At 34.6% G+C, this 21,962-nt stretch overlaps 1 protein-coding gene across 8 annotated transcripts in view; it reads right to left on the bottom strand.

The window, feature by feature from the left end:
• Positions 1-21,962, bottom strand: part of Kcnt2 (potassium sodium-activated channel subfamily T member 2) — a 363,205-nt gene that overhangs the window by 85,651 nt on the left and 255,592 nt on the right. For 6 of the 8 annotated variants that reach the window (XM_074048756.1, XM_074048753.1, XM_074048759.1 and 3 more), the window contains 3 exons: positions 21,633-21,805; positions 13,882-13,953; positions 10,204-10,338 (listed from right to left, as the gene is read on the bottom strand). In XM_074048756.1, the coding sequence (XP_073904857.1) occupies positions 10,204-10,338; positions 13,882-13,953; positions 21,633-21,805 (380 nt within the window). The remainder of the gene's footprint in view (positions 1-10,203; positions 10,339-13,881; positions 13,954-21,632; positions 21,806-21,962) is intronic. The other 2 variants (XM_074048757.1, XM_020168560.2) reach the window with 1 other exon arrangement.

Here is a 21,962-nt window from a genome sequence, read left to right as displayed (position 1 = left end):
ATAATAAGTATTTAAAGGGCCAGAGTCTGACATTGGAACAAGGAGAGCCAGAATAGCCAGCCCCCTCCCATCTTTTAGATGCTAAGTTACAGAAACAGAGGGACAAATAGGAGCTACCTGCTTCTGATTTTCCTCTCTGACATTTTAACAAGCTACAAGGATCCTTGGGTGGGTAGAGTAACAAAAGGGAAGTTCTAAAGCAAACCTGTTGTTTCTGTGATTTGGGTGGAATGTAGGTGTGACTGGGTGTGATTGGTAGGATGACCCCTCCCTATCAGCCATCTCAGTAACCCAGATTCATTATTTCTGGCCCCGTGTATTCCCCTAGTTCTCCACTATAAAACTAAGAGTTGGGAACCATCATTTTGAGCTTTTGTTCCAATTTCTTGTGTGGGGAATAGGAAATGTGTCCCTTTCTTTTTTTCCCCATAACTCCATTGTTCTCACTCTGGAGACAACTTGCTGTTAGGCTGTTAAAAGTGTATTATTATTCCCTAATAAACTTCACTGTTACTTTTACTGAATCTTTGCATCTTGCTTGAATTGCTCTCCTGCCAGACACAAGAACGGAGGTAATTTTAAGGATCATTTTTCCAGTAACAAAGTCATCAACAAAAAAGCATGTCTTGGCTGTTCTGGTGAGAGAGTTCAATATGAGGCAGGGTAAATTAGGGAAAGATTGAGACTCACAGAAAAATATTACATCTTACATTAACCATGCTTTGGCCTATTCCCCCCGACTCACTGATTATTGTATAGGAAACACCTGGTTCTCCCTTTCCCACAGGTTATCACAGGTTTTGAAAGCACCTGAAGAGTGGAAATGTGCTTTCTTAGCTGGCAGACTCCCCACCTGGGCCCCACCATTCTCCTCTTTCTAGTTTCCTTTCTTAACTTTTAATAAACTCCCTTTACACCCACATGTCCTGCCATGGATTCTTCCCAGTGGGATAAAAAGAATTTGGTAGTTTTCTGATAACAAATTGCACCAGCACCTTTAACATTCTGTGACAAGCCAGCCAGGAACAATGGTGTGCTCCCAGAAACTGCATCTTAGAGGGTCACTTTTACTCTTTGCTTTGTTCTTTTTTCTGCACAGCCAATGGAATGGACTGTGCTCTGCCCTTGGGGAATGCAGCTGGGAAAGCCCAGGTCCCCAGAACCCAATGGTGACCACTCAACTTGAGGGCCTCCCAGTGGGTTGCATTGTGGGACGTAAGCACCCTGCAGATCCCAACAGTGTCTGTCAGTCCAACCTGTGCCCTCCCCATGGCTTGTGGTTCTCAGAGAACATGTATGCAGAGGTTTCTCTAAGGGAGAGCCGGCTTAAAACCATGGTACCCTTCCCCCTCCCTCTTTCCCCTTTTCTCTCCTAGATTCTGACACCAGAGCTCAGGCAGACAAGGCAGGCTAGCCATGGAGGCCATCTCCCCAGTCACTCAGGCTGGTTCTCTGTCCATTCCCCACCAAAACCTGTCCTGTACTATGGGCCTTTTGCTGGTGAGTGAGGGTCATGCCCCACCTGACTAGCCACAGGGTCTTATCTCTAAAGTGGGAACAGGGTCAGGTTTTAAGGTGAAAACATTTGCTAAGAAACTCTTAGCTGTGGATCCTTTTGGCCCCTGGGGTGATTTTCTGAGTTTGGGTCATTGTCTTCTTAAGAGAGACATTGAGTGATCTACTGGTTCCTGCTCTAACTGATGGGGATTTTTGTTTGAAATTCCTAGCTTTTGCTCTGTCTAGCTCCTAATTTGGGGTCTTTTTGTTAAATTCACTTTTGAAAACCTCCCTGATCCAGTCACATATTTAGAGTGTGAATAACTGTTGAGTAGAGATTGGATTAGGCTTTAGTGTAATTTTTGACTTCCTGGGATAGCCCCTGGGCTCTGCTACATGATCTTTAAAAGAGATTAGTGGAGTTAAAAAGTTAAATTACTTTTGAAAAGGGGCAAAATCTCAATGTTCAAAAGGTAACAAAATATATGACATAATTAATATGGCTATAATTTGAAGGGTTATCTAAATAATTTTGTAAAATCAAAATTTAGTAAACTAACTTAAAGCTAGCATATAATTCTATCTGAAAGAAATTCTGCTCTTAGCAATATTTGATGAAAAATGGCATTTAGGAGAGAGTTTATGTTTTATCAGGATAATTGTGAAATTTTTTAGGCTTCTGATTCATTAGGAAACTGAGTCCTAACTAAATCGGTTTATGTAAGCATCTGTCTTTTTGGTGATTTCAATACATTTAACACCCCCAAAATGTGTGCACCATCTGTCTAAAGTCATATAAATGCTATACAAAAGCTTACAGGGTTAAAGTTATATAAGATTTCCCCTCCCCCCAAGGGAAAACTTTGTTCTCTATAGCTCAATGTTGTATGTCAGATTCTAACCTTGTTTAAGGTCCTTTCCAAACTGTGGATCTGCAAGTGGTTGGGTTATATAGGATTTGGAGTCCTGGTTTTCTTGGTAATAACAAAGCCCCTTTATGACCCGCATATAAGGCGGGCAGGGGGGAGAAATGACCCAAGCTACAGTTCTTTTATCTAAAGGGCTTTCTATCTAATAAGGTCTTTGATAGTTTGTCTCTTTATGACAAATGCTAAAAGTTCTGTCATTTAGACCTGACATCTGTTTGTCAGGTAAACATTGCTTTGTCTAACATCTGTTTGTCAGATAAATATTAGTTTACCTGACATCTACTCATAAGATAAATATTAATTTATATGACATTGGCTAGATAAACATTGTTTTATGCAATTGAACATGAAAACAGCAGCTATTTGAAATTACTGAAACTGCCTTCTAACCATTGGAAAGTTTAGGGTTTCTAATCATCAATACAGTACTGACACTTTGTCTAATTAAAATTCAAGGTTTAAACTGTGATGCTGCTACTGGCTCCTTTATATATTAGTTGTCTTTCTCTTCTTCAAGTTTATAAGCCTTCTAAAATAGTTTTAAAAGACACCGTACCAAGTTGGTATCTTAGGTTCTTTTACAAGTTTGGGCAAATGTTCCCAATTGCAATGAGAAGTTTAGTAATACTATATGCAATTAAAAGTAATTAGACTGTTTTATTAATGAACTATTAATCATGGTTACTTTAAGTTCTGTCATTACAGTTCTGATCCTTCAGGAGCATTTACAGGCAAGCCCATGAAAAATAATTTTGACAAGTTATCCGTCAACCAGGACAGACATTCTTAATTATTGGAGTCATTTTGCATTTTCATAGTAAAAATTTTATAACTGTTGTCTCCTGACACTTTACAGCAATTTAAAGGTGTTGGACATCCTCTATGGGAAAGACAATTAGATTTAATTAAGCCCAGGCAAAGATCCATTTTTTAAATAAATCTTTTTGTTGTTTAATTTGGCCAGCAAGGCCACATTGGCACCAAATTTTCATCTGTTTGATATAACTACCCCTCCTCCATGGGATAAAAATCTGACTTTCTGGAGGAAGCTATGACTTTATGGGAAAAGCTACTCCTGTTTTGAGGGACAAAATTGCCAAATTGGCAGAATCTTCAGAGATGACTGTTTAGAAAAACAGTTTAAGAGGAGGCGACCCCTGAGCAGCTAGTGTCCCCAACTTCTTAAAAAACAAATGGCATTCAGCCACCCTCGATATTTTTCAAAGGGCTATACAAATGAAGGGACTTCTCCATCTCCAGATGGAATTAATTATGCCAGACCTTTAAAAGTAACTAAAGCTGAGAGATTTTTAAAAAGGGGCTCTTTTATACATGGGCTCTAATATTTAAGCCTTCCAAGCTCTGACAAAAGGCAAACTCAAGTCTGTGGCCAAGGCCTTCTGTTTAAGCAAAGGCAACAAAATTTTCAATGGTATCTAACTTCTGCCTGGGGACACTGTGTGTCTTCTTTCTGTTCAGAACTGACTCACTGTTTACCCTCTAATTAGACTGGCACCTGCCCGCATTACACCTGGCCTCTAATACAGATATTACTACAAATGATCAGTTCTTAACTGCCCACCACAGTGGCAGTCCAAAAGAGGGCCATTTAAGAGTTAAAAAATAGCTTCAGGTTTAAACACCTGTAGACAAAGTAACCACAAGACTGTCACTTTTCAAAATGAAAAATTAGATTTTTTATCTTTCCTGCTATACCTGGCAGGGGTCCCTTCTGATGCTTCTATCATTGTTAATGTTCGGATCATGCCTTCTAAGCCAGATTTATCTCTTCCAGGATAAAAGCCTTTAGGACCCGAATCATGAAGCAAGAGGGCTATCAATCTCTGCCGACAAATGAGATCTCCATGAGCAACCCAGATTTCTATGAGAAACCTTAATTGTAATGAACAACAATTCAGGCCCCAATGAGTCCCAAGGGAAAGAAATAGGAGAGAAAATTTCCCCTTGTAGGTAGGGTCTGCTACTCCTTGTCAGTTTGAAGTAGATATTGAAGATGGAGTGCCCACCTTCAGCAATCCCCCCCAAAATATTTTTTTGGAGTATTGTCTCTCAGAGGTAATGTGAGGCAGGCTAAATTAGGGAAAGATTGGGACTCACAGAAAAATATTACATCTCAGATTAACCAAGCTTTGGCTCAGGAACTGCCATCACACGTGGCTGGGAACCACCCAGGCCCCTCACCACTCATTGATTATTGGATGTGAATCACCTGGATCTCCCCTTCTCCTAGGTTATCACCTGAAGAGCAGAAACACGCTTCTCAGTCAGAAGATTGCACCTGGGCCCCGCCATGCTCCCCTTTGTATTTTCCTCTTTGAACTTTAAAAAAACTCCCTTTACTCCCATGTATCATGCTGTGGATTCTTCCCAGTGGGAGACAAAGAATTTGGAAGTCTTCTGATCTCAGAATGCACCAGCGCTGTTAACAATTCGGTGCAAAGCATGTCAGGCTAGAGACTCCTTGTGGCCAGCCAGCTTGGCACACATTCAGAATCACTCCTCAAACACATGGGCATTAACATTTTTAATGTTGAAGGTGAAGCTCTTTGTAGATAATTTCTCTGGAAGAATGGCATCTCTCACTCTCAAAGAAAAATATAATTGTTGAAATAGCCTAAAGGATGGCAGAATAAGCCACCCCAAAATATTAGCTTAAGGGTTACTATGAGTTGAAGGCAACTAAGAAGAAGAAAATATTTTTTACAAAACTCTTTATTCCTCCATTCTTTGCCTAAAAGCAAGATGTAAATTTTCAGATGCATCCATCCTCCTCTCTCTAGCAGGAAAGACTAAAGTTAATCACCAAAGGTGGACTTTACACACTCCTGAGCAAGTAGTCTACTCAGTTAGCTGAAATTAAGACAGTATAGCTAAGACAGAAGGTCCCCTGAAAATCTCCATGATGACTTCCTTGTGACATTAAATAGTAGAAAGAAGGAAAAGCAGGACAGACCAGAATGAGACCACTACAAGGACTAGGACATGATCAAGCAGAATGTTGCAGACAGCCAACCAGAATGCTGCTTTCTACACACCTAATTAGCACAGAGATTGAGCAACTCCTTGGAGAAAATGGTTAAAAACCTCAGACCAAGTCACCTCTCTGGCACCTTCTCTTGAGACCCTTACCAGCTCTGAGAGCTCTACTCTTTCTACTTTTCTATCTCAATAAACTTTCCTGCTTTACTCACTGTCCTCTCCTTGAAGTTCATTCTTCGACTTTGTGATATACAATCCTAGAAAGCTGACTCTCCTTCAGGCTAAACACCTAAGCCAGCAATGTTGACTGGAGCTTTTTGATTCTACACAGATCTCCCCTTTCATTACCAATTAACCTTTATCTACTAATAATTTTTAGTATACTTGCCTTTCCTCAATTTGCTACCCCTAGAGATTTGAGCTCCTTTTCCTTTGTTTAATTCTTCTCTAAATCTGTTTTTCTCCACAATAAGCTCACACTCCTAGTGAATTTATGGGATTCTCCAGTTTGGAGGCATTTTGCACTGAGTAACCCTGAAGGACCCTTGGACAATTGAGAAGAGTAGCACTCTAAAAAAAGACTTTTATTTATTTATTTATTTTCTGGGGGTTGAACTCAGGACCTCATGCTTCCTAGGTAGGTGCTCTATCACTTGAGCCACTCCACCAGCAAAAGTAGCACTCTAACAAGTGAAACTGTGTGTCATTAAACCAGGAAAACAGGAGCTCAAGTGATTAATTCAAGCTTTGGAACAAGAAATTTAACCTTATTTGGACAATACAAGATACATAAATAAATTGCAAAATCAGAGCATCTCTTCTACATTTTACCTTGCATTGCACCTCATTCTATCTCCTGAGTTCTGGCATAAACATAGACTGAAGATTTTTCTAGAAACATTTTACTTGATACTTTAGAAAATTAAAATGTGAACGTGAAAATGCACTACATGAAAACAGAATGTCACAGTAGTCAATTCAAAATGACATGGCCCAAAATAACTCTACAACCTTTTGTAAGTGCTAAAAGGAAGAATGCGATAGCACAGTGTAAGGCTCATCTGTCCAGTGTACAGACCTCAAATAAACCACAAAATATGATTTTTTTCCCTAGAAATAAGCAAGCAAACCAAATTAGGTATTGCATCTAACTTCTTACCCTAATCACATTCTATTCTAACTAACAAAATAACCTTGATGTCCATTTACATAGGTCCTTTGTGTGACCAACATATTTTAGAAACATCAATTTGCACTGGAGGTGTGGCTCAAGTGGTAGAGCACCTTCTGTGTAAGTGTGAAGCCCTGAGTTCAAACCCCAGTCTCACCCCCGAAAATAAATACAATTAGAAACATCAGTCTGAGGAACTGGTATTTTAGCAATCAGTAACCTCTGATTACTGCCTGCCTGTAATGTGTCAGGTACTACCCTGAATGCTTTGCAGAATTCCTCACTTAGTCATTTTGAGGACCACACTTGGCAGTATGATGTAATAGTACGGACACATTTAGACTGCCTCAATTAAAGGAAGACTTCAGACTTTGAAAGTCTTCTAGTGTAAATCTTAACTTCACCAATACCATCTGAATGACTCTTAAGATATTTGTAATTTACCTTAAAATACTTCAGCATAAACAATGTGAGGGATAAATGTCTTGGCTTAAGTTAAACTATAGGTACAGCTAGCGTTCTATCTTACCACCCAGGGTGATTCACTTTGGTTTTAATGAGAAAGTTCACACAGAATTATTTCTGTTATCTATATTTCTATTGATATCACAGATCTTTATTAACTAATCAATTCAAAAAATTGGCTTTCCATTGAGGAAATTAATGCTATTAATCAAGACACAAGATAGCTGAGTATTTTAGATCTATTATTAACTTGTGTTTAACTAATATGTAAGAATTTAATTCCCTCAGAGAAGCAACCCATGGCTTTACTTGGGTTGTTATCTAGTCACTGTGACTGGATTTCTGATTGCCTGATTCTTTTTTTTTTATTTGCCTGATTCTTACTAATTAGGATGACTGGATCCTACCTCAAGAATATTGCCACCTGTGTCTAGGTAATTTTATGAAAGGTAGTGGCTGAGAACATAAAATAGCAGAAAACTGGGAGTAAGAGTAAAGGGAAAGAGAGCTGAGAGCAGTGTTAGCCTACAGCTGATAATCAGTAATTACCCATTGATGCTTATGGCACAGCAGAGATTATAATGATTGATCTTGGTATTTAATCTGGGTAAGAAAGAAAAAAAAAGCCATCAGGTAACCAGGGAAGGTGAAAAATAAGAAGGATCAGTGGGTGATAGCTTCCAGGTCAAAGGGGTGTTAAGAGTTGGAGCTATTAGAAAAAAATTATATAGAACACAATAGTAGTCCTCAGAGTGTGGAATGCTAGAAACTGAGAATGTGGAAGATAAAATTACTCATGATTCGAGGTCAAGGCCACGACCACGAAATGAGTGACAATGGTCAGATATAAGAAGGAACATCTCTACAGGATCATTGACATCACGAATTAAGGTAGAAAAAGGGTTGACAAGAGACACAGTAAGTTAGGCATTACAATCCTAAGGGTTATATAAAGAGTGGTCTAGAGAGTGGGAAGTAACTATTTTTATATATATATTAAAAAAAAACCTCCCAAGCTTTACATAACTTCTTCATTTGTATAAGTGATATTTCATATAGCATAGGGACCGACAGATGTATTTTTTAATGCTTTTTCTTTTTCTTGTGTTTTTTGTTTTGTTCTGTGTTTGTTTTCTTTTTTTTTGTTTCTTGTTGTTTTTGAGTGAGGATCTTTCTTGACTCATGTTGGCCGTAAACGTGAAATCCTCTGTCTCCACAACTTCACTGCTGGAGTTACAGGACTGAACCACCATACCCAGCTGATACCTTAACTTTTTGATATGTAAATCTAACCTAGTTTTACACACATAAATTAGCATTTTATAAATAAATCCATAAAACAATCACAATTTTATTACTGAGAAAACATTGCTATGCACTTAATGAAATAATGGCTATGTCTTTACAGAACACAGGAAAGAACAGAGGTAATAATTTTCAGTTTGAGTATTTAGTAGTTTTTTTGAGAAATTCACTGAAATCTATTCAGTATAGAGGCTATAAAAATTGCATAATTTCTAAAATATGCTACCTCTGAAGACAGGTAATCCTGGCAGTTATTAATCCTAAATTATTCACTCATTCAACCATCCATTCATTCACTCATTATCATGGTGACTTTTCAGTCCTTAGACTGAAATCCATATTTATACCTGCCCTTAATTACTCTGGTCAGTTAGTTATAGATCATTAACTGGAGTCTTTATACCTCATTCCAAGGTAGGGATTTATTATTATCTTGGAATCAAAATAATTCATTCAATCAGGAGATAATAAAAATCAAACCCATACAAACTTTGCCATAATAGAAATAAACACAGTAAAAAGAAAATGAAAGTATGTATAATAATAATGCCTTAAAAACTCAGTAGGATGCTCGCCTCTTAAAACTATAATTGACTTTGGCAAACATGGTACCAGAAAGTATAATTAATATTTTGTTCACTGGCAATAAACCATATCCCTGAATTAAATTCCTAATCTGTAATATCCTTTTGTATTTCCCATGTATCTGTCCTATTTTAAACATGTCCTGTACTGACTTTCAATATACTACTTAGTACAGTTCAACAACTGGTTAGCTATGCTCTATCTGAACTGCTGCATATTATAATAACTTTACAGTATATATTCATCCTTCTGGAACAAGAGGTTCTTATGCAAATTCAGGATGGGTTTTCCAGGTGTTATGGCAAATTCATGTGAGGTCCAGAAACACATTGAGGTCAGTAGACCATGATGTAGGGAAGTAATTTTCCTAAAAAAATCATACCCCAAATTTTCACCCTAATGGGGACTCACATTATGGATCTCACCTCTGTATTTTTGAACTTGAACTGTAAACTCAGATAATTAGCTATGCATTGCTATAAAATGGAACTATTAAGGTAGAGTGAAGGGGACTGATGATATAGTTGAGATTGCTTCATTTATTTTCATAATTTGGTAAGTCCTGCAGTTCCTTTAAGCTGGTGCAAAACTTACTTATAAAATTTTAATGACCTTTTAGATATTTAAATTTTCAGATGATTTTGTAGAATAATTATAAGTAATCTAGAGGTCTCAATTTATAAATGATTTTGACTTTGCTTATCACAAGGACCTTTCTCTGGTCAGGACTGCTCATACTTACTCGACAATAACCATAACAGGGAATTATATCAGAGTGCTTAATTAATAAAGGCTAGAAAATAGAGAACATTAGTTTATGAATTTTCTTCTAACCTGGATAAGTTAACCTGCTTATAGCTTTGCAATCTTCCAATCCTAGTTAAATGGAAACTTTGGGTACTTCTAGGCATGAAATCAAAAGCAGAACATAGCTGATCTTAAATCTTGACCACAGCTGTGCCCAATTAAAAAAATTTGCTATTAAGTTATCTGACAAAAAAACATATTATTTTTCTTTATGTATATCTTTTTCTTTTGAGAAGAATTACAGATATGGTGTTAAACATTTAAATTTCTGCAGTGTCAGACACACATTAGGTATAAAGAAATGCTTGTTTTATAGTCAAATTAGTAAATGAACAAAGTCAGTTTAAATGTCTAATGTTCATCCCACATATATAGACTCAGAATCAAATACTTCCCATAAAATTACCACCAAGCAAATGACAGGACTGGGTTATAGACACGTACCTGAAAAGGGTCTGCACATTTACAATTGTTTTGGCGTCTGCCATGTAGTCTTCCTCAGCACTCATAGTGCTCTCTTTGTCCACAACCACCATGTTGGCAGCAAAGGTGACACCACACCTGAGCAAATCATCTAGGCTTTCATAAAAATGAACAGAGAAAAGTAGACTTTAAATAAATCACAATGGTGGATATGACTGTCCAAACTCACCCATTTCTAGACTTCCAGAAATTGCCCTTCTAGGTGATTTCTATAGTGTGCACAGATTAATGGGTATTATAATACAACATTATCTACCTGATATGAGATAATTTTTATTTGGGGCTCACTAAAACTCATCAGTTCTCAACTACTTCAAAGCATCTGTGTTAGAAATCTTTATTAAATCATTTATGAATTATATAAGTGACACGTGGAAGACACATGTTTTGCAATCAAAGAGAGTATGTTAAAACTCCAATTTTAAAAGTTAACATACTACTTCAAAGACAGAGCAGCTACATTTTTTATTTCTAAGGTGCTTTTAGTGATTAAGAGTAAAGATAGATAATTAATATTTTAATTTCGATGGTCAAGCACAATGGAGAAATATGAAACTACAGCACGTTTATTTTAAAATGTCTGTTATTTCTTTATGTAAGATTTATATACTATAAGTTGGTCCTATACAGCCAACAGCATGAGAAAGAAAGAAATAACTACTTTATTGAAGCCTGCTGTTTAGCCAGCACAACTTTTTGAACAAGTGATTGATCAACTTGATTTCTTTGGCTGCATGAAGCAATTATAAAACTAGAAAACAAATACTTGTGGGCTATAATACAGTCAGTCTTCTTCACTATGACCGATAAAATACCTTACATTTCTACACGAAATTAAAGAAAAAGATGTTTGTCCCTAAAACTGAAACAGGAAAACTATTATTCTCAATGCTCTGCTTTCTATAACCTAGCAAAAAAAGAGCTGAATGGGTTAAGGGAGACGGAGTGGGTACAAGAATGCTCTCAGTGCAGAGTTGATTAAAGACAGAGAAGAGATTGGTTAATTGATTTCCTCATCTGATTCAAATAGGAAGTATAAAATTTACAAGACCCATAGTTACTTTTAGATCCTTAAATTGAAGCATCAGGTCCATGAAAATATTTGCTAGGTACATGATTGGTTAAGTTAGCCACATCGCCTTTCATGGGAACATTTTCCTTTCATGGGAAGGCGGGAGGCAGGATTTCTTACTCAGTTATAAGGTGAGAGTTACCACAGCCTTCAATCCACGAACCCCAGGAGTGCTCCAAAAAAAATATTTTGCTTGAATCAGGAGCAATGTTCTGTGGCAGAAATTTTATAGCTAAAACTGTGGAAACAGAATGTTATTCCAAATAAATTTCCTTTGGCACAAAGGACTGGGACCATAACATCCAATTGAGATGAAGATCTTTAAGTTTAAATCCCTAAAATATGTGTTTTGAGAATTTCTTAGGAAATTTATCATTATTGTTCTGGTATCTATTAAAATGGAATATAAAGAGAGTTAACCAGAGGCTGGGATACAGCCTGTCATGTTCCAGGCCCTGGGTTATACTTCAGCACTGCCAAAAACGCTGATAAAAATTAAAATAAAATGGAAAATGAATGTGGTACGGTCTTTTATGGAGCATAAAAATTACAGCTGAATCATTTGCCTTCAAACCAAATAATAATTTTAAATTACTGCCTTAATTTCAGCCTTCATGATTTTTCCCCTTTAAAAAAATCTCTAATATAATTTTATAGGAAAGCATAAAGGTAAAGTAGTAGAAGGTATGTTTAACTGGCTAAGTATATAGATAGAATTTAATATACAAAAGATGAAGTTTTAATCAGCAATAAATTTAACAAAGCTAAAGTTAATACTTGACAAAAATTTCATTATGGGTTAAATCTGAGAGTGTTATCTATACCCACATGTATCAGTTAATGTATCAGTTAATTCTATCATCAAACTATTGGCTGGTATTGTTTACTCATAACCTTGGCAAATGATTTGAGTAATTACCTTAAGTATGAGATTAAATCTATAGTACAAAATGCACACAATTTGAAGGATACCCCTAAAGCATGTCCTTAGTGTTTTTCATTGTTTTTTCTATTTATTTCATATTGCATCCAAATATTTTGTCCTCTTCTTGAGTAGGCTATCCACTTCTCTTTTTTTCTCTTACTTACATATGCACACAATGTTTGGGTCATTTCTTCCCCCTTCCCCCATATCCACTTCTTACAAGTCATGTCTGTCCTGCCTTTTCTCAGTCCCACAATCTGCTCTGCCACTTTCTTTAACATGGTTGCTTTAAACAGTTCGACCACCGGATGGCAGCCAAAGAAAATCAATCTGATTGAAGAAAAAATTCCAGATAATCTAATTGACCCTACTTCCCTTTTCACCTTTCTCTTGACTCCTTTTTCCAAGAACTATGAAGTGAAATTTACAAGTGTGAGTGTGTTTAAATTCATTCAAAGGAAGTTATCTTTTTAGGAAAAATTTAAACATAAGCAAAACAGAATTGTATAATGAACCTCTATATTCCCCAAACCCAACTTCAATAATTATCAATTTAGAACGAATCCTATTTCATTTCTACCCTTAGGAATCTAATGCTCTTAGTTCTCCTTTTTGTTTCAAAATATTTATATGAATGGAGATTTCACTTCACAGTTTATATCAGAAAAAAGATGGAAGTTTTACTCCTTATCTTTTATTATTTTTCTAATAAATTTTAATAGAACAGTTATCATTTCAAAATAGCAGTACTGGTCATAAAATATTTTTAGGATTTAAATAATAATTTTAGCATAACTGACTATACTTTAACTTTCCTAGTACAGTGAAAACTAACAACATAAAATATATTAATATAGAATGGAGGCTAAACGGATTCTGCTTGACATTTAATGAATTTATAGGTAAATACTTTTAAAGTTTCAAGATCTATAGGATGAAATGTAATCTTTAACATTCTCAACTGGTAAAGTTTAGCATTTTATTTCAAAGGGTCTGGGTGAAATATTTAAAAATGGAAACTAGTAATACATTTTACATTATTTCATACTATTAGTTTTCTGTTCTTTCATTTTTATGCATCTAATGTTGCCACCATGATGCATATACAAGTATTTGCATTTTTATACTAATGCACTGCACAATAAGACATTTTGATTAACAAGCCTTTTAGATACTATGAATTCTGATATATGACTAGAGTAAATTGTTAAGAAAATGTTCCTGCTCATAAATCTAAGTTAAAATAAGCATTTCTAAATTATTTTGAAGATTGCTGTGATTGGGGATTTCTGTAAGTTATGATAATGATATCAATGCATCTCAATGTTGAATCTTTAGTTTTTCTGCCATTTTAACAACAATAATAATGTTAATTTAATAGAAGACACAAAACTGAAATAGCTTTGCAAACAGCACAATTGACAAATTGACATGCAGGAAGATTTGTTTTAATTCGAGAATAGATTACTGCTTAGGAAGTTTAATATAAGACATATAGCACATGAACACAGCTGTACATGCATGATATATCGTATCGCAATACTAACATGGCAAGTTACACTCATCATGCAGTAACAAGGCATAGCACTTGACAAACCACAGGACACTACACTAGATATGTGCCAAAGACTTTGTCACCTACTTGTCAATAGAGCCCACCATGTAGTAAACCATTGGAAACCAACAGATTGCATCCAGAAAATGCATATCTGGCCTAAGTAGCAGACGGGTTACAAAATGAAACACAGTGTCACAACAGTGGTAGCACTTCTCAAGAAAGGAGGCAAGTTCTCTTAGTTTGCATTCCCAAAACTAAACACTGTTTAAAAGATTAATTGTAAGTCACTTTTTTCTTACATTAGCTAGAAAATGTCATTTGGACTGGTTATGAGTCACACAGTGCACTCAGAATTGTAAAAGACAAGCATTCATTTTTCTAAATCACAGATATTATGGCATAATTCTACAAAAATACTGAATTAGTACTCTTAAGACTAAAATATCAATGAATTAAAAAGCTATCCATTTAGAGGAGATTTTGAAAATGTAAAATGAGTGCTTTTTTTCTTAAATGACCTAAAGTCTTGGGTACAAATGCCTATTACGAGTAACTATTAAGTGTACCTGTTAAGAGTAATGTTGTCTATAGGTACGACATGGTCTGTAATAGGTCAAATAAAGGTAGGATATGCTCCCATGCAAAATATGGATTCCATAAATTACAAAGAAAGCATTTCACTTTTTTGGTTTATTGATTTATTCAATTGTATTGTTGGATAAATATTTGTTATAACTGAAATCTTTCCGTGTATGCATAGTCAAGGGGAGAACCATAAATCTGAAATCTTGCTTAGATCACTTAATATATTGTATTCACTTCATACTCATTAATTCATTCATACATCTGTTCATTCAGTGTATACATGTATCCCAACATTTTATTCAATAAACATTTAAATAAATTCAGGCATATTCAAAAAATAATAACAGCTTATCTTACAAGATATACATAGGTTTTTGAATACATGTACAAAAGCACAAAAATGCAATGTATGGGCAAAATTGAGGAATAGTGCAGAGGTGAGTCTTAAATTGAGTCCTGAAGAGTTTGCCTAGGAGTTTGAGAGGAGAGGGAAATTCTAGGCCCAGAGAATTAGGGCACCTGAGAGCTCTCAGATGCTAATCCCTGGGTAGATTAATTCTTTTCTTCCCTGTCTAGTTCCTTTTTGTTGAGTGTCCTGCTATCTCCTTACATTCTAAAACAAAGAAAGCTCGGTACGGCAAGATACAAAAAAAGAAATTTCCCAAAGACTACCACTGTTATAATTTTGACTAAATTCTTCTCAACATTAAATAATATTTCCAATACATTATTACATCTTTTAAAAGTACCACAATTTTTAAATCTTCAATTATTTAGTTTGTAATTTATTTCCACCCTTTATTGTTAGATATCACAGGAATTTCTAATATCTTGCTTTTATATAGAGCACGCTGGTATATTCAACTTTAGATGATTTTGTTTTGCATTGATTTTTATCATTATCCCCAAACAGTCACAGAATGGATATTACTAAGCCACAGTCACAAACATTTTGAAAGCTCCAGACTGTGTTGTTTTTAACAACTTCTGTAACAATGTACCCGAGAATGGCAGTCTCTGTTAGAACCTTATGATAGAAGTGTCTACTTTTTTCTTAGGCACGGCCCTGCTTCTTAAAATGAGGAGGGTCATTCTCTCGGTTGACTCAGACATACATTCCCTATATTAGTCACCCTGCTTTGTGCTTGTACAAGCAAGTGTGAGGATGCAAGTACCAAAAGAATGGAGCCACAATGATGACTTGTGGTGACGTGCAAAATCCTTTTGCCTGTGGTAGGTTTTCTTTTTCTATTATTTTTACCTTATTCTCTTTGTTTCTACCTTTTCAAAGAGTTCAGCTTAGAGTAAGTGAGCATTTCAGGTAATGGTAATTTATGTAACAAAATTAGCTTCAAGCTTCTTCATTATTAATTACAGATATGTATCTGGGCTTCAATAACCTCTTTTTAAATCTGACTCAATATCTTAGGTTCAGATTGTTTTAATTTCTTTATGATATTTTCTCTGCCCATCTGTTTACTGTGAGATATCTTTCTTCTTCAATCTTGAAATAATATTTAATATTGTTGAATCATTCAGCTCAACAAATATATTGAAAAGTTTCTGTGTAATAACAAATACTGAGGTCAATGGGACAAAATAAGTCTTTATGATATGTCCACCATTCTGTTGGAAATAAAACTGAAGATAAGGCTTTTGCAATTTTTTTTGTTTTGTCAAGTAGAGACCATAAAAACTAATTGATCAAAATTATTCCTTGCCTTAAGAAACTCATGAATTTTAGTTATATGCAATTCTGAGATACTTATATATTTATCTTGGGCAAACAGTCTTCCAGTTCTCAGCACTTGCTCTTAAATTGTTGTAACATTGATTATCATTACATGACTTCAGCTATGTTGCAAGATAAAACAAGTCCATTAAATCCTAGAAAATGTATAATTCTGATGAACCCCATTTAACTTAAGAAATCCTCAAAACTTCCTTTAAAAAAAAGAAATAGACTCAAATACTACTGCTATTGAAATTGATGGTGTAAAAAGAAACAAGTGTAAATGTTGCACTTATATGGATTTGCCAGCTCACTTAAAGGAACTGAAAATAGTATTTATATTACCAACCTCCTCCATTCTGAACAACACAAATTACATCATCAGCTCCTAACAGACTAATCTTTTAGTCATTGGGAGATAGTTAATTGACAATCATAACCTTTATGTGAAGGAGCATTATCATTGAGAAACACTAAGCAGACACATGAAATATGTACAAAAAAATAAGATGTATATTACATTACATCCCAAAGTACAGATGAAAAGTTGAATGGAGAAAAAGAAAACCATTAATATAATACAATACAACAAAGTGTGTGCAACTTTTTTTTGTTGTTAAATAGAGACGGCTTATCTATACTACTAGAAATCATATTATGGAAAAGTGGTGAAAATGATTGACAGGTTTAACTATAAAGGTCATCAAAAAAGTTTAACACATGAGAAACAGATTTCAAAAGTTGTTTTTGCAAAATTTAAAGATCAAGGTTGCTCTATATATCAATAAGTATTTCAAATTAACAAGAAAAAATAAATATGGCAAGAAAATGGATGTAGGGCAGAATAAATTCATGGATCAAAATGAAACACCTGAAAATAGTAATAAATGACATAAAAATTTTACAAAGTAACTGATGCTAGTAAACAGAGGAAAAATGAACACACTCAGTAGTTGCAATCCTAATTGTAAAACTACCAAGAAAGAGAATGACTTATGAGTCTAAAATCTCATATCTTACAAAATCTCTCATAATAAAAATTGTCATTATGTGCAAATATTAAACACTAGTGAGCACTAGGCGGTGAATAAGTTAATAAATTTGAATGGATTTGCAGACTTGAAGGGTTTTTTTATCCGATTGTACTAATAACCAAAATAAATTCAATTTTCTTATTTCAGTTTGAAGAAGCAAGTGTAATATGTCTTTATGAGTATAGTTTATTTTGTTGACATTTCATAATTCCACTTTGTTAAGTAGTTTATTTCTTCCTAAAATATTAAGGAACCATTTAAAAATCAAACCTCTTCCTCCCTGTCTCCCTTCTTTCCTTCTTTCCTTTGTTTAGTGCTGTGAATTGAACTAAAGGCCTCAGGCATGCCAGCCAAGCACACTCTCACTGAGCTATACTGCCTCCATTTTTTTTTGTATTTTAGGGCTTTTACATCCCACTGACTTGAATAGTGACAGTGTTATTTTCTTGATTGGCTGAAGGGAAAATGGCATGTCCTGATTGCCTTTTATGAATCAGATCTTGCACTAGTACTTTGCATACATTATCTTACATTGACTCACAATAATTTGTTACGTTTTCTAACCATTTTACAATTCAAATTGAGGACAAGAGGGATTCAAGATATAAAATAGGCTTACCACAAGGGCAAACTTAAAGCTTACCTCAGGTTTGTCTGAGGACAAAGTTTGAATTTCTCCAATAAAGGCATTGATATATACAGTGTTTTATCATTACTTTTTAAATAAGGTGAAGTTTTCTTAACAGATTTAATAAATAAGCAGTAAAATAAGACATCAGTAAAAACTTAAGAGCATAAACTTGGATCTTGCATTTCTTTGTGTGGTTTAGGTAACTGATTCCAGTATTTCACAGGCTTTTCTGATGTCATCAAATGAATAGATAACCTTTAATGTGGGGACTATCATCAAAATATTTGAAGTGAGTTTGACAGAATAGACCCTGAAGAACAGATGATCAACCAATCAGAACCAACACCAGTGCTAATGAACGGCTGAAACATCTGGCATGCTCTAATGAAGCAAGCCAAAGATACTTTTCAATTTGACAAGTTTCACTTAATTACCATTTGAGATGTAGAAGTCTGTCGTATGCAACATTGCAAAGACTTATTTCATCCTATTATGTATGTGAATATTATAAATTTAATTAACATTTAAAAACTACCTACTTATGATCTGTTATTTTTAATTTCTATTATGTTGAATTAAATGGACTTTTGACTAAACTTCCTATTTTCAGCACTGCTCATGAGAATTAAGACTCAAAGCTAAGTCATAATTGCAAAGTATATAGAATTTTCATTGTAAAAATTCTTAGAACATGGAAATACTTTAAAGAAGAAAGCAACATTTTTGCAGTATTACAAGGTAGATTGCAAGGTATGAGTCATTTCAGATCAACAAGTTTCTTAAAAGGTGAAAGAGATTGTATAAAACTTCTAGGAGCATTATTTATTGGTGCTTAGTTTTTGTTCCCTCATTCTTGTTCAAATGAACAGAGAACATTAGGCACCACTCTAAAGAAATATACAGGAAGTTAACAGACTTTAAACCTATACTTGCGATGTCATAAAAAGTGGAATATTGATAATACATAATATATAATGATATAATAATAAATTGAAAGAAAGTCAAACCCTGCTAGAATCATCAAACTGTAGTCTTATATAAATGGTTGAATTGTAAAATGTAAACAACTAGTAACACTACTATAATTTCTATTACAAAAATAATCTAAAGTTAACATATAGTTTTGCTTCCAAAAATAATTGACAAACATATCTATTTTTCATATACGTGTAACCTATAAGTTATGTAAGATCATACAGCTAAAAGAGCAATGAAGAAAGCATGGCCTAGAAGGTTTGAATCCTAGCTAGAATTGACCTTGGAAAATTTACGTGGAAATCCTGTAACTTCTTTGGGTTTATGTCTGTCTTATATCCATAAATAAAGAGAAGAAGCCTAGTCACTCAGCTTTCAGTTCCTTTAAATTTTTACACTATCACTTGTAAGTATAGAGATTTTAAACCCCTTTGTACATTACACTGATGCTAAATCATCTCTAAGTAAAATGAATATATTTTTCATGGTAAACAAGTGTAAAATAAAGGCAAAATGTCAAGTATGATGTGTGACATGTTGTAAGTGCTCGTAGATATTACTATTATGGAAGAAAGCAGTATCAACTTTATTTTTCACGTGGTGGGACTAGGATTTTCAGTTTAGTGCTTCGTGTTTGCAAAGCACGCACTCTACCCCTTGAGCCACCCCCCAAGCCCATTTTGCTCTGGTTATGTTTTGGACATGGAGTCTTGTGAACTGTTTGCCTGGGCTGGCTTTGAACCAAAATCTCCCCAGTCTCAGCTACCTAAGTAGCAAGGCTGAAAGATGTGAGCCAGCATGACATCAGCTTTATCAAATGATCTCTATGGTTTCATTCAGACAAGGTATTCTCTGATAGAACCCCATTTATATTTCTACAGAAACAATGACCAGTTTGTCATTAAGCATTTTCAGATTTTTTTTCTGGTATTGCTCAACTTCAAGAATTAAGACTGTTTTACAATATGACTTTATAATATGCAAATCAATAATCCATAAATCAGATATTTTGATTTCCTGTTTATTCAGAACAAAACAGCAAGGGACTAACTTAAGTCCAGCTACTTTCAAATCTACATAAACTACACATGAATGATTTGACGTCTTAGATCCTACTTCATGGGTTAATGAGATGGAAGAGGGAAAAATTAGTGACTCTGAGATGGGATTACTGAGCAAGACAGGAGATTGAAAAAGAGGAGTCTGTCTTTGTGCTATATAGAGAATTCTACTCCGTAATTTGTAGAGACAGATTTTTAGAGGAAGAGGTTTACACATCAGGACAAGAAATTTTATCCTGAAATAATGTAAAGAAGAGGAAATTTTGGCCTTCACCCTACCAGATAGATGCTATAATCACACTTGAAGTTTCTTCTCAAGCTTCTTCCTGTCTCTTCTATAACCTGGGCTTCAACTGCCGTACTTTAATCCAAGTCACTCAAGATGAAGATCTAAGACAGTTTGCAAATGTTCATGTCTTAAATTCTGTGTCGAAGGGAGTGCACACACCATAAACAAAACAAAGGATGCCAAAATCTTAGATTTGAGTTCCAATAGGTAATTCAGGGTCTCTTTTGCAAACTGAGCTAGTCTCTTGCAGTTTTCCCTCAGAAAAAAATTCAGATTGTGTGCAAAAGACCTGGGATCACTACTCTATTGCTATGGCCATTCCACAACCTGACTGCTATTCTCCCAAGGTTTGTGTTAATATGTTTTGATTTCTTCTGACATTAAGTCCAAGTTTCTGTTCTACTACACCTATCCTAAATATGCCTCCCCCTTCCTTGATACAAAAGAGGTACTGAAAAGTCACTGTATCATCATACTTGAAAATCCCTCAACTAAAAATTTTACAAGTGTGCTCAATTTTTTGTCAGCGTGGTCAAGATATTGCTAAAAAAATTTCAGATACACAAATGAGTGTTTAGATACAGGTATATTCAGAAAGAGCAATACCATGAAGTTAGAATATATTAAAGCAGTATCTCTGTTTTGAGAGACTTATTTGTGGGCTGGTGGAGTGGCTCAGGTGGTAGAGCATTTGCTTTGCAAGTGTGAGGCCCTGAGTTCAAGTCACAGAATCACCAAAAAAAAAAGAGGTGAAAGAAACCTATTTGTAATTTTAAAAGAGAAAAGGCAACAAAATTTTTCATAATTTGATTTACCCTGAAATTTGCATCACTCTGGAATGGATGAGGAGAGTGTAAAAATCTCAAAATATATTTATCTAAGGACCACTTGCTACTAGTTTCTAGTCACAGAAAGGATTATTATAATTTTAGAATAAAATAGCTTTGACCATTGCATTTAATAACCTATATTTATATTTCCAGAAATATTTGCTAAATGCTTAATTTTATTTAACAAAAATAACTCAACCCAATAGTTTTAAAATAAAAACATGTGATAAAACACTTGGGCTATTTTATAGACTGTATGTTTTAACTCTTAACAATCCATGATGATGCTCCACAGTACAACATATAAAAATGTATCAATAAATGCTTCTCTGGTAATTAACACTTCTTTAGAAAGACAACAAAATTGTGCAGTTTAGGCAGACATTTTTCTCATGTTAGCTTGGTTAATGTAATTATTTCAGTGATCTCTCTCCAGTGGTATTATGACAACTTGCAAAAATAATTTTAAATAAAATCTCTGAGTATTTCAATGCATCATTGAAATGTTAAGTAATATTTGTGAAACACAACCATGTTCAATGACTTTTCATGTCATAGCATAGAACATATCTCCCAATGAATTGTGTAACATAATGTATCTGATTTAAAATACTCTAAGCAAATTAAAATCAGTTATTTATGTATATAATATAATAGTAAAAACTTTGTCTTGTTTGTGTATTTTAAAATGTACTTACGGGTTATCCAGTAGTAGTACTATAGGATTAAGTTCTTTCTTTGGTCTATAATATGCCCTGAGAGGAACAATAAAATTATATAATCCATTTCCTGCTGTTTCAGCTGCAACTATAATTAGTTTATTTTTGAATCCATAGGCTTTTGCATCCTCATAGTAGTTATGTTGGCAACTCTAGAGAAGAAAAATTAACAGAAAGAAAATTTTATATTCCACTAACATTTGGTGAAAAGATATAGAATATACGGCAATATTAACTTGATTAATTTTCTAACTGTTTTGAAAACAGTTACATTTGTCTGTTCCAGGTTCTCCAACTTGAAGTAGGAAT

The sequence above is a fragment of the Castor canadensis genome, chromosome 11, assembly GCF_047511655.1.
Source record: "Castor canadensis chromosome 11, mCasCan1.hap1v2, whole genome shotgun sequence".
Lineage (NCBI taxonomy): Eukaryota > Metazoa > Chordata > Mammalia > Rodentia > Castoridae > Castor > Castor canadensis.
The sequence above is the reverse complement of the archived record's forward strand: the minus strand, read 5'-3'. Positions and strand labels throughout refer to the sequence as shown.